The sequence below is a fragment of the Acipenser ruthenus genome, unplaced genomic scaffold, assembly GCF_902713425.1.
Source record: "Acipenser ruthenus unplaced genomic scaffold, fAciRut3.2 maternal haplotype, whole genome shotgun sequence".
NCBI classification, from domain to species: Eukaryota; Metazoa; Chordata; class Actinopteri; order Acipenseriformes; family Acipenseridae; genus Acipenser; species Acipenser ruthenus.
Window position 1 is genome coordinate 1 of NW_026707797.1, and position 12,500 is coordinate 12,500.

At 46.0% G+C, this 12,500-nt stretch overlaps 1 protein-coding gene across 1 annotated transcript; it reads left to right on the plus strand.

Moving 5' to 3' along the window:
- Positions 1-1,038: 1,038 nt before the first annotated feature.
- Positions 1,039-9,414, plus strand: LOC131728339 (protein pelota homolog). Its single transcript, XM_059019365.1, has 7 exons — positions 1,039-1,219; positions 1,392-1,438; positions 1,985-2,058; positions 6,215-6,286; positions 6,501-6,575; positions 8,540-8,571; positions 9,048-9,414. The coding sequence occupies exons 1-7, from the start codon at positions 1,177-1,179 to the stop codon at positions 9,140-9,142; spliced, it is 438 nt and encodes a 145-aa protein (XP_058875348.1). The 5' UTR covers positions 1,039-1,176; the 3' UTR covers positions 9,143-9,414.
- Positions 9,415-12,500: the final 3,086 nt, after the last annotated feature.

Sequence of the window (12,500 nt, forward strand, 5' to 3'; positions counted from 1 at the left end):
GGATTGTGGGGCTCTGTCTGTCTGTCTGTCTGTCTGTCTGTCTGTCTGCAGCTTTAATGAAACTAAACTCTTTTCAGAATGTAGTAAACTAACACAGACACCGAGAAGAAGGGATTATATTGTAGCGTCAAACTGAACAGGATTGTGGGGGTCTGTCTGTCTGTCTGTCTGTCTGTCTGTCTGTCTGTCTGCAGCTTTAATGAAACTAAACTCTTTTCAGAATGTAGTAAACTAACACAGACACCAAGAAGGGATTATATTGTAGCGTCAAACTGAACAGGATTGTGGGGCTCTGTCTGTCTGTCTGTCTGTCTGTCTGTCTGTCTGCAGCTTTAATGAAACTAAACTCTTTTCAGAATGTAGTAAACTAACACAGACACCGAGAAGAAGGGATTATATTGTAGCGTCAAACTGAACAGGATTGTGGGGCTCTGTCTGTCTGTCTGTCTGTCTGTCTGTCTGTCTGTCTGTCTGCAGCTTTAATGAAACTAAACTCTTTTCAGAATGTAGTAAACTAACACAGACACAGAGAAGAAGGGATTATATTGTAGCGTCAAACTGAACAGGATTGTGGGGCTCTGTCTGTCTGTCTGTCTGTCTGTCTGTCTGTCTGCAGCTTTAATGAAACAACTCTTTTCAGAATGTAGTAAACTAACACAGACACAGAGAAGAAGGGATTATATTGTAGCGTCAAACTGAACAGGATTGTGGGGCTCTGTCTGTCTGTCTGTCTGTCTGTCTGTCTGTCTGTCTGTCTGTCTGCAGCTTTAATGAAACTAAACTCTTTTCAGACTGTAGTAAACTAACACAGACACCAAGAAGAAGGGATTATATTGTAGCGTCAAACTGAACAGGATTGTTGTGAAGTGTGTTCTCATCTCTCTCTCTCTCTCTCTCTCTCTCTCTCTCTCTCTCTCTCTCTCTCTCTCTCTCTCTCTCTCTCTCTCTCTCTCTCTCTCATCTCCTCTCTCTCTCTCTCTCTCTCTCTCTCTCTCTCTCTCTCTCTCTCTCTCTCTCTCTCTCTCTCTCTCTCTCTCTCTCTCTCTCTCTCTCTAGTTGTGAAGTGTGTTCTCATCGCCAGTCCCTGGCTTTGTGAAGGATCAGTTCTGCACCTACCTGTTCCAGCAGGCTGTGAAAACTGACAACAAAGTTCTGCTGGAGAACCGGTCCAAATTCATGCAGGTCCATTCCTCCTCTGGACACAAGTACTCCCTCAAAGGTGGGTCAGAACCAGACCGGCCCAATCACAGCTCGTTATGTAAAAGGAGGTTGTGAGAATGACCTCTTATTAGCTTTATTAACATGATCACTGACCCTCCCTTTAAAAAGAGCGCTGACCATTTTTAACCCCCCTCCCTCTCTCTCTCTCTCTCTCTCTCTCTCTCTCTCAGAAGTCTTGTCCGATCCCGCAGTGATCAGTCGCCTGTCGGACACCAAGGTAAGGAAGTGACATCACAGCCAGGTCTGCAGGACCAACCCTTGAGCGGCAGGCTGTGCTGTGTGTCAATGGGGGCCTATGTGACGTTTGTTTAATCCAAGCTGTACCGGCTGCTGTATGGAAGGAAGCTCCCACCTGGTGAAATAATACAAGTTTTTCTTCCTCTTCCTCTCTGCTCCCCTCCCTTTCTCTTCTCCCCTCCCTTTCTCTTCTCTCCCCCCTTTGTCCTCTGTCTCCCCTCCCTTTCTCCTCTCCCCCTCTCTTTCTCCCCTCCACCTCCCCCTCTTTCTCCTCCCCCTCCCCTCTCTCTCCTCTCCTCCCTCCATCTCCCCCCTCCCTCTCTCCCCTCTCCCTCCTCTCTGTCTCTCTCTCCTGTCTCCCCTCCCCTTTTCTTCCCTTCCCTCTCCCTCCCTCCCTCTCTCCCTCCCTCCCTCTCTCTCTCTCTCTCTCCCTCCCTCCCTCCCTCCCTCTCCCTCTCTCCCTCCCTCCCTCCCTCCCTCTCCCTCTCTCCCTCCCTCCCTCCCTCCCTCTCCCTCTCTCTTTCAGGCTGCAGGGGAGGTGAAGGCTCTGGAGGATTTTTATAAGCTGCTTCAGCATGAGCCAGACCGGGCCGTCTATGGGTCAGTACCGATGGAAAAAAAAGAGAGAGAAAGCAGGAAAGATTATTATTATTATAATTGTGAATGTCATCCAGAGACTAGGGGGGTGAACTCTGCATCATCAACAACTGCTGCTGCTGCTGCTGCAGAGTCACTTCCAATAGGAGCTCGTTTGTTTGACGTCTCATCCGAAGGACGGAGCACAAGGAAGGAATTAAGACTCCCATTGCATAGCGCTTTGAGAGTGGATTTTAAAGATGGTCAGCACTCCTTTAAAGGGAGGGGCTGGTGATCCTGTTAATAAAGCTAATAAGAGGTGAGAGAATGGATTTTAAAGATGGTCAGCGCTCCTTTAAAGGGAGGGGCTGGTGATCATGTTAATAAAGCTAATAAGAGGTGAGAGAATGGATTTTAAAGATGGTCAGCGCTCCTTTAAAGGGAGGGGCCGGTGATCATATTAATAAAGCTAATAAGAGGTGAGAGAATGGATTTTAAAGATGGTCAGCGCTCCTTTAAAGGGAGGGCCCAGGGATCATGTTAATAAAGCTAATAAGAGGTGAGAGAATGGATTTTAAAGATGGTCAGCGCTGCTTTAAAGGGAGGGGTCAGTGATCCTGTTAATAAAGCTAATAAGAGGCGAGAGAATGGATTTTAAAGATGGGCAGCGCTCCTTTAAAGGGAGGGGTCAGTGATCCTGTTAATAAAGCTAATAAGAGGTGAGAGAATGGATTTTAAAGATGGGCAGCGCTCCTTTAAAGGGAGGGGCCGGTGATCATGTTAATAAAGCTAATAAGAGGTGAGAGAATGGATTTTAAAGATGGGCAGCACTCCTTTAAAGGGAGGAGCCGGTGATCATGTTAATAAAGCTAATAAGAGGTGAGAGAATGGATTTTAAAGATGGGCAGCACTCCTTTAAAGGGAGGAGCCGGTGATCATGTTAATAAAGCTAATAAGAGGTGAGAGAATGGATTTTAAAGATGGTCAGCGCTCCTTTAAAGGAGGGCCTAGTGATAAAGCTAACAAGAGGTAAGCCAGACAGACAGATGGACTGTAATCTAACCCTATCACCTTTTTTCTCTCTGTCTGATTTATTAAACAGCTGTTTGTGTCTGTGGAGGGAGGGTGGGGGGGGTCGCAGGTGTTTACAGTTGTGTGAGTCACAGACAGAGACACCCAGCCCTCAGGACAGATTGACAGACAGACAGGAAGTGAGATCACTGTCCTGAGCCCCTCCAGCACTTTGTCAGTCTCAGAATATCAGGAAACACTGGTCTGCTTGACTCAGTTTAGTTTCAGTAACACTGATGAAGGCACTGGAGCCCAAACGCTGGTCTGCTTGACTCAGTTTAGTTTCAGTAACGCTGATGAAGGCACTAGAGCCCAAACGCTGGTCTGCTTGACTCAGTTTAGTTTCAATAACGCTGATGAAGGCACTAGAGCCCCAAACGCTGGTCTGCTTGACTCGGTTTAGTTTCAATAACGCTGATGAAGGCACTAGAGCCCAAACGCTGGTCTGCTTGACTCAGTTTAGTTTCAGTAACGCTGATGAAGGCACTAGAGCCCAAACGCTGGTCTGCTTGACTCAGTTTAGTTTCAGTAACGCTGATGAAGGCACTAGAGCCCAAACGCTGGTCTGCTTGACTCAGTTTAGTTTCAATAACGCTGATGAAGGCACTAGAGCCCCAAACGCTGGTCTGCTTGACTCGGTTTAGTTTCAATAACGCTGATGAAGGCACTAGAGCCCCAAACGCTGGTCTGCTTGACTCGGTTTAGTTTCAATAACGCTGATGAAGGCACTAGAGCCCAAACGCTGGTCTGCTTGACTCAGTTTAGTTTCAGTAACGCTGATGAAGGCACTAGAGCCCAAACGCTGGTCTGCTTGACTCAGTTTAGTTTCAATAACGCTGATGAAGGCACTAGAGGTAATAAGAGGAGAGAGAATGGATTTTAAAGATGGGCAGCGCTCCTTTAAAGGGAGGGCGCCAGTGATCATGTTAATAAAGCTAATAAGAGGTGAGAGAATGGATTTTAAAGATGGGCAGCGCTCCTTTAAAGGGAGGGCGCCAGTGATCATGTTAATAAAGCTAATAAGAGGTGAGAGAATTGATTTTAAAGATGGTCAGCGCTCCTTTAAAGGGAGGGGTCAGTGATCATGTTAATAAAGCTAATAAGAGGTGAGAGAATGGATTTTAAAGATGGTCAGCGCTCCTTTAAAGGGAGGGGTCAGTGATCATGTTAATAAAGCTAATAAGAGGTGAGAGAATGGATTTTAAAGATGGTCAGCGCTCCTTTAAAGGGAGGGGTCAGTGATCATGTTAATAAAGCTAATAAGAGGTGAGAGAATGGATTTTAAAGATGGTCAGCGCTCCTTTAAAGGGAGGGGCCAGTGATCATTTTAATAAAGCTAATAAGAGGTGAAAGATTTTTAAGATGGTTACCGCTTCTTTTAAACTGTTAACCCCAGGACCCCCCCCCCTCCCCCCCCCCCCCCCCTCCCCCAAAGCAATAACTAGCAGCCAAAAAAAAGACCAATATTTTTTATTTCTCTCAGGTTTATTTTAGGTGGAGTGCTGGCTAGGATTGAAAGGGATTCTCAGCCTGGAGGGTTTTGAAATTGAAGACGAGCTCTCTGAAGTGTTTATTGGGTGTGGGGGGGGGGGGGGGGGTGGTGGATTAAATAGATTTAAATCGACCCTTTTAATCTCTGAGAGGGGGGAAAAAAGAAAGGTTTTAGTATCTTGACATTCGTGTTTAAAACAAGCAAACATTCCTGTCTCTCTCTGTCTGTCTTTATCTCCTATCTGTGTGTGTGTGTGTGTAAATACATATATCTATATATAAATATATTTATTTATAAATCTATCTATAAATCTTATCTGTGTGTGCATTCTCTGGTGTGTGTGTGAAGATTTCTATATAGATATCTATATGTAGATATAGATATAGATATCTATCTATCAGTCTATCTCTATCTATCTATCTCTCTCTCTCTCTCTCTCTCTCTCTCTATATATATATATATATATATATATAATACATATAACTATCTATAAATCTGTCTAGATGTAAATCTATCTAAATCTGTCTGCTTGTGAATTCTCTGGTTGTGTGTGGAGACATACACATATATACATACAGCTGCATGAATGGGTTTTAACAGCGGTAATAATGGCGATTTGTATAAAAATGAAACACAAGTTTAAATGTTTAATATATATATATATAATATTTCAGGATGATCTATCATATATGCTTACAGAGAATTCAAAACCACCGCACTGCTCTCGATCCCAGGAGACTTGGGATCCATCAGGAGACTCGTCAATCACTAGAGTGCCGCTAAGAAATAAAAAATAAAAATAATAATAATAATAATAATAGATGTACTCGGTGAAGGAGGAGGGTGGGGTGGGATCAGAGGCCACCTACCCTGCTTTGAAAGATCTCTCCCTCCCTCCTTCCTCTCCTTTCTTTGTTTTGTTTTTTTCTTTATGTATTATATACTGCAGTGTCAAACAGGATTGTGGGGCTCTGTCTGTGTGTCTGTCTGTCTGTCTGTCTGCAGCTTTAATGAAACTAAACTCTTTTCAGAATGTAGTAAACTAACACAGACACCGAGAAGAAGGGATTATATTGTAGCGTCAAACTGAACAGGATTGTGGGGCTCTGTCTGTCTGTCTGTCTGTCTGTCTGCAGCTTTAATGAAACTAAACTCTTTTCAGAATGTAGTAAACTAACACAGACACCAAGAAGGGATTATATTGTAGCGTCAAACTGAACAGGATCGCTCACTGGGTAAATAAAACCCTCCCACACGCTTGGAATACAGTCTGTGATTGGCCGACGGCACTGGGGTTAAAAACACAAGCATTGGAGACAAGTTACAGGGAGCTACGAAGAAACGGCTGCGTGCGATTGGGTGGACCTGGGTGCCGAGTGGGCGGGCCTTGGCTATGCCCCTGCTCGTATTGCACAGCAGTGTGATCCATTCCAGGTTTTACTGCTACCAGCTTGATCAGCCCCCAGTGTGTCTAGCTAACAAGCTCAGGTGTGTCTGATTATTAAACTCCAAGTGAAACCAGGACTGGATCACACTGCTGTGCAGCGGGAGTCTGATTCCCCTCACTGCTGTGCAGTATTGAGGCTCTCTGATGTTTTCTTGTGTTTTCTCTCGCAGTGTTGCTCATGTGGAGCGGGCAAACGAAGCGATGGCCATCGACGTTCTCCTGATCAGCGACAACCTTTTCAGGTATCCCCCTGCTTCTTTCTTTCAGAACTCTTACCGTAGCTCAAAATCCGTCTCGGTGCCTCCCTGTCTCTCTCTCTCTCTCTCTCTCTCTCTCTCTGTACCTCTATCTGGACAAGCAAAAATGTGTTCAGAAAGTTTGCTGGAAGTTTTAATAGCCATGGTTATTTTTTTTTTTTTTTTCTCTCCCTCTCTGTCTGTCTGTGTCTCTGTCCAGGCATGAAGACATTGCCACACGCAGTCGTTATGTGAAGCTGGTGGACAGCGTGAAAGACAATGGAGGAAGCGTGCGGTAAAGAGCTTATCAACAACCATCTACCCTCCCTGTCAACCCATCAACAACCCTAACCTTCTACCCAACCTCCCAACCAACCTCCCTCCCAACCAACCTCCCTCCCAACCAACCAACCAACCTCCCTCCCAACCAACCTTCAAACCAACCAACCTTCCTCCCAACCAACCAACCAACCTCCCAACCAACCAACCAACCTCCCTCCCAACCAACCAACCTCCCTCCCAACCAACCAACCTCCCTCCAACCAACCAACCAACCAACCAACCAACCTCCCTCCCAACCAACCAACCAACCAACCAACCAACCTCCCAACCAACCAACCAACCAACCTCCCTCCCAACCAACCTACCAACCAACCTCCCTCCCAACCAACCTCCCTCCCTCCCAACCAACCTCCCTCCCTCCCAACCAACCTCCCTCCCAACCAACCTCCCTCCCAACCAACCTTCTAACCAACCAGCCTCCCTACCAACCAACCAACCTTCTAACCAACCAACCTCCCAACCAACCAACCTCCCTCCCAACCAACCAACCTCCCTCCCAACCAACCAACCTCCCTCCCTCCCTCCCAACCTTCTAACCAACCAACCTCCCTCCCTCCCTCCCTCCCAACCAACCTTCTAACCAACCAACCTCCCTCCCTCCCTCCCAACCAACCTTCTAACCAACCAACCTCCCTCCCTCCCTCCCAACCAACCTTATAACCAACCAGCCTCCCTCCCAACCAACCAACCTCCCTCCCTCCCAACCAACCAACCTCCCTCCCTCCCTCCCAACCAACCTTCTAACCAACCAACCTCCCTCCCTCCCTCCCAACCAACCTTATAACCAACCAGCCTCCCTCCCAACCAACCAACTTCCCTCCCTCCCAACCAACCAACCTCCCTCCCTCCCAACCAACCTCCCTCCCAACCAACCTTCTAACCAACCAACCAACCAACCAACCTCCCTCCCAACCAACCAACCAACCAACCAACCAACCAACCAACCAACCAACCAACCTCCCTCCCAACCAACCAACCAACCAACCAACCTCCCTCCCTCCCAACCAACCAACCAACCAACCAACCAACCTCCCTCCCAACCAACCAACCAACCAACCAACCAACCAACCTCCCTCCCTCCCTCCCAACCTCCCAACCAACCTCCCTCCCAACCAACCTTCTAACCAACCAACCAACCAACCAACCAACCAACCTTCCAACCAACCTCCCTCCCTCCCAACCAACCAACCTCCCTCCCAACCAACCTTCCAACCAACCTCCCTCCCTCCCAACCAACCAACCTCCCTCCCAACCTCCCTCCTAACCAACCAGCCTCCCTCCCAACCAACCAACCAACCAGCCTCCCTCCCAACCAACCAACCAACCAGCCTCCCTCCCAACCAACCAACCAACCAACCTCCCTCCCAACCAACCAACCTCCCTCTCAACCAACCAACCAACCTCCCTCCCAACCAACCTTCTAACCAACCAACCTCCCTCCCAACCAACCAACCTCCCTCCCTCCCAACCAACCAACCAACCAACCTCCCAACCAACCTTCTAACTAACCAACCTCCCTCCCAACCAACCAACCTCCCTCCCAACCAACCTTCTAACCAACCAACCTCCCTCCCAACCAACCAACCTCCCTCCCTCCCAACCAACCAACCTCCCTCCCTCCCAACCAACCTACCAACCAACCAACCTCCCTCCCAACCAACCAACCAACCTCCATCCCTCTCTACCAGTCAAGCAACCAACCAACCAACCTCCCTCCCAACCAACCAACCAACCTCCCTCCCCCCTCCCTCCCTACCGTACAGACATGCCTTATTACACAGTACCTATCTAGAGAACCACTTGTCCGATTGTGATGAGACTTGCTAAGATTTGGGGCTGATAAGCAATCCTGCATTTTAATGAACGCTTGTCGCTAAAATACTAAAGTTTTTTTTTTTGTTTGTTTTTTGTCTTCAGAATATTTTCCAGTCTGCACGTGTCAGGAGAGCGTGAGTATTTCATTTAAACAGCACCATTGAGATTGAGAAGAAACTCAGAGAGAGAGTCAAGCGAAAAAAACGCTGGTCTGCTTGACTCAGTTTAGTTTCAATAACACTGATGAAGGCACTAGAGCCCCAAACGCTGGTCTGCTTGACTCAGTTTAGTTTCAATAACACTGATGAAGGCACTAGAGCCCCAAACGCTGGTCTGCTTGACTCAGTTTAGTTTCAGTAACGCTGATGAAGGCACTAGAGCCCAAACGCTGGTCTGCTTGACTCAGTTAGGTTTCAGTAACGCTGATGAAGGCACTAGAGCCCAAACGCTGGTCTGCTCGACTCAGTTTAGTTTCAATAACGCTGATGAAGGCACTAGAGCCCAAACGCTGGTCTGCTTGACTCAGTTTAGTTTCAGTAACGCTGATGAAGGCACTAGAGCCCAAACACTGGTCTGTTTATGTATGTATATATTATTTTTTTTTATTCAGAACTGAATCAGCTGAGCGGGGTTGCGAGTCTTCTGCGTTTTCCGATCGCTGATATCTCTGAGGAAGAGGAGGATTCTAGCTCCGAGGAAGACTAAAATCAACCCCATTTACTCTGTACAATCGCTAACATTAAAAGGGACTATATATATATATATATATATATATATATATATATATATATATATATATATATAATGTATAATTCACAGTAAATTGTCCATGTTCCTTTAGGACCTTATTAGCAGCAGCTACACTTATAATTTCTCTGAGTGTAGATCTTGCATTCAGAGTGTCAACGACAAAGCATTTGAAAGGTTTAAAACCACAACAGGATCTGCACAAACAGATTAAACACGTTCATATCATGTTTCGTCTCTCTCTCTCTTTTTTTTTTGTTTTGAGATTTAATGACTTCTGCGTGACAGAGGCTCCCTGACACAGCAAACAGTGCAAGAGAACGAAACACACTCTCAGTATGATCAGAGGAAGACACCCGACACTCAGAGAGAGTATCATGCATTGTAAAGCACAGAGAGGTCTGGTAAAGCATAGGGAAGCATTGTAAAGCACAGAGAGGTCTGGTAAAGCATAGGGAAGCATTGTAAAGCACAGAGAGGTCTGGTAAAGCATAGGGAAGCATTGTAAAGCAGAGAGAGGTGTGGTAAAGCATCTCTCATATATACAGTGTGTGTGTACACATAAAGTTCAATATTTCTGTACATTTTACTATAGTATCTTTGAGGCCTGCATGACTTTTGTGCAGATAAAGCCCCTCTGAATCTGAACGTAAATTTGACAGGAGAGAGAGAGAGAGAGAGAGAGAGCATCTGTTTAACAGCTGATAGCCAGAGGGGGGGTGTATGTGTCTGTACCTGCTGGTGTGCTGGAGGGGAGAGGGGCGATAGCTTCAGTAGCTATTGCGGTTATATAGGTGTGTGTGTGTGGGGAGAGAGAGAGGAAGGAAAAAGACCTTCGTTCTTATTGAGACACACACAGACAGACCGACCGACAGAGCGAACCCCACAATCCTGTTCAGTTTGACGCTACAATATAATCCCTTCTTCTTGGTGTCTGTGTTAGTTTACTACATTCTGAAAAGAGTTTAGTTTCATTAAAGCTACAGACAGACAGACAGACAGACAGAGCCCCACAATCCTGTTCAGTTTGACGCTACAATATAATCCCTTCTTCTTGGTGTCTGTGTTAGTTTACTACATTCTGAAAAGAGTTTAGTTTCATTAAAGCTGCAGACAGACACAGACAGACAGACAGACAGACAGACAGAGCCCCACAATCAGGTCGACATCACAATAAAAAGAAAGAGAGGGTTAGGGTAAAGGAGAGAGGTTGGAGAAGAACATAAGAAAGTTTCCAAACGAGAGGAGGCCCCATTCGGCCCATCTTGCTCGTTTGGTTGTTAGTAGCTTATTGATCCCAGAATCTCATCAAGCAGCTTCTTGAAGGATCCCAGGGTGTCAGCTTCAACAACATTACTGGGGAGTTGGTTCCAGACCCTCACAATTCTCTGTGTAAAAAAGTGCCTCCTATTTTCTGTTCTGAATGCCCCTTTATCTAATTTGTGACCCCTGGTCCTTGTTTCTTTTTTCAGTGCCCTGGGTCGACATTGTCTATACCTTTTAGGATTTTGAATGTTTGAATCAGATCACCGCGTAGTCTTCTTTGTTCACTGAATAGATCCAATTCTTTTAGCCTGTCTGCATACGACATGCCTTTTAAACCCGGGATAATTCTGGTTGCTCTTCTTTGCACTCTTTCTATAGAAGGATGGAGAGAGGGGGTTAGGGTAAAGGAGAGAGGGTAAGAAGGGAATAAGAGGGTTGGAGAGGAGGGTAATGATGAGAAATGATAGCGTGAGGAAAGAAAGAAGAGAACAAGGGAGAGGAGAGGTCTGTATTGCCTCAAGTTTTGAGATCAGATTGACCCAAGTTGTTTCAACACTGCACTGGGGGGGGGAGGAGGAGAGCAGGTCTGTGCAAGCGAAGGGGAATCCCTGCTTCAAGATTAAAAGCATATTTCCAGTGTCTGTCTAGCTGACTCAAATCGGTCAGTCTATATATCTGTTTGTCAACCCATCAAAAGTATGTGTGTGCATAGAGTCTCTGTCTGTCTGTTGTTTAATATGACAGACAGATTGCTAATGTAGATAGACAAACCATGGTAAACTAACCCATTTTAAAAGTCTGCCCTAGTAAAAGCACAGCAAAGTGTAATACAGCACAGAGAGGTCTAGTAAAGCATAGGGAAGCATTGTAAAGCACAGAGAGGTCTAGTAAAGCATAGGGAAGCATTGTAATGCACAGAGAGGTCTGGTAAAGCATAGGGAAGCATTGTAAAGCACAGAGAGGTCTGGTAAAGCATAGGGAAGCATTGTAAAGCACAGAGAGGTCTGGTAAAGCATAGGGAAGCATTGTAAAGCACAGAGAGGTCTGGTAAAGCATAGGGAAGCATTGTAATGCACAGAGAGGTCTGGTAAAGCATAGGGAAGCATTGTAAAGCACAGAGAGGTCTGGTAAAGCATAGGGAAGCATTGTAAAGCACAGAGAGGTCTGGTAAAGCATAGGGAAGCATTGTAAAGCACAGAGAGGTCTGGTAAAGCATAGGGAAGCATTGTAAAGCACAGAGAGGTCTGGTAAAGCATAGGGAAGCATTGTAAAGCACAGAGAGGTCTGCTAAAGCATAGTGAAGCATTGTAAAGCACAGAGAGGTCTGGTAAAGCATAGGGAAGCATTGTAAAGCACAGAGAGGTGTGGTAAAGCATAGGGAAGCATTGTAAAGCACAGAGAGGTCTGGTAAAGCATAGGGAAGCATTGTAAAGCACAGAGAGGTCTGGTAAAGCATAGGGAAGCATTGTAAAGCACAGAGAGGTCTGGTAAAGCATAGGGAAGCATTGTAAAGCACAGAGAGGTCTGGTAAAGCATAGGGAAGCATTGTAAAGCACAGAGAGGTCTGGTAAAGCAGAGGGAAGCATATTAAAAAAACATGGCAAAACAAGTTAAAGTAATCCATAGTTCAACTATATTTAAAAAAAAATCTCTACTTCTTTCTTCTTTGTTTTTGAAGCTCAGATTTCAAATTCAAGCCCCCCAGGGTGAGTTAGCTTGTCTATCCGGGATAGGTCGACTGAAAGAGATGAGAGGCTATAAAAAAAAAAGAAAGAAACACACACACACACGGACAGACACACACACACACGCAGACACACACGCAGACTGACACACACACACACACGCAGACACACACGCAGACTGACACACACACACACACACACACGTAGACACACACACACACACCAGGTGTAAGTGACCCGGGAAAGGGAGGGAGGAAAGTGGGTGTTTTCAAAGAAACGACCACGCTGAAATAGGTAAGTCTCAGGTCTCTGCTGCTTTGACACATTTCACAGAGAATGCAAAAAAAAAAAAAAAAACTCACTGA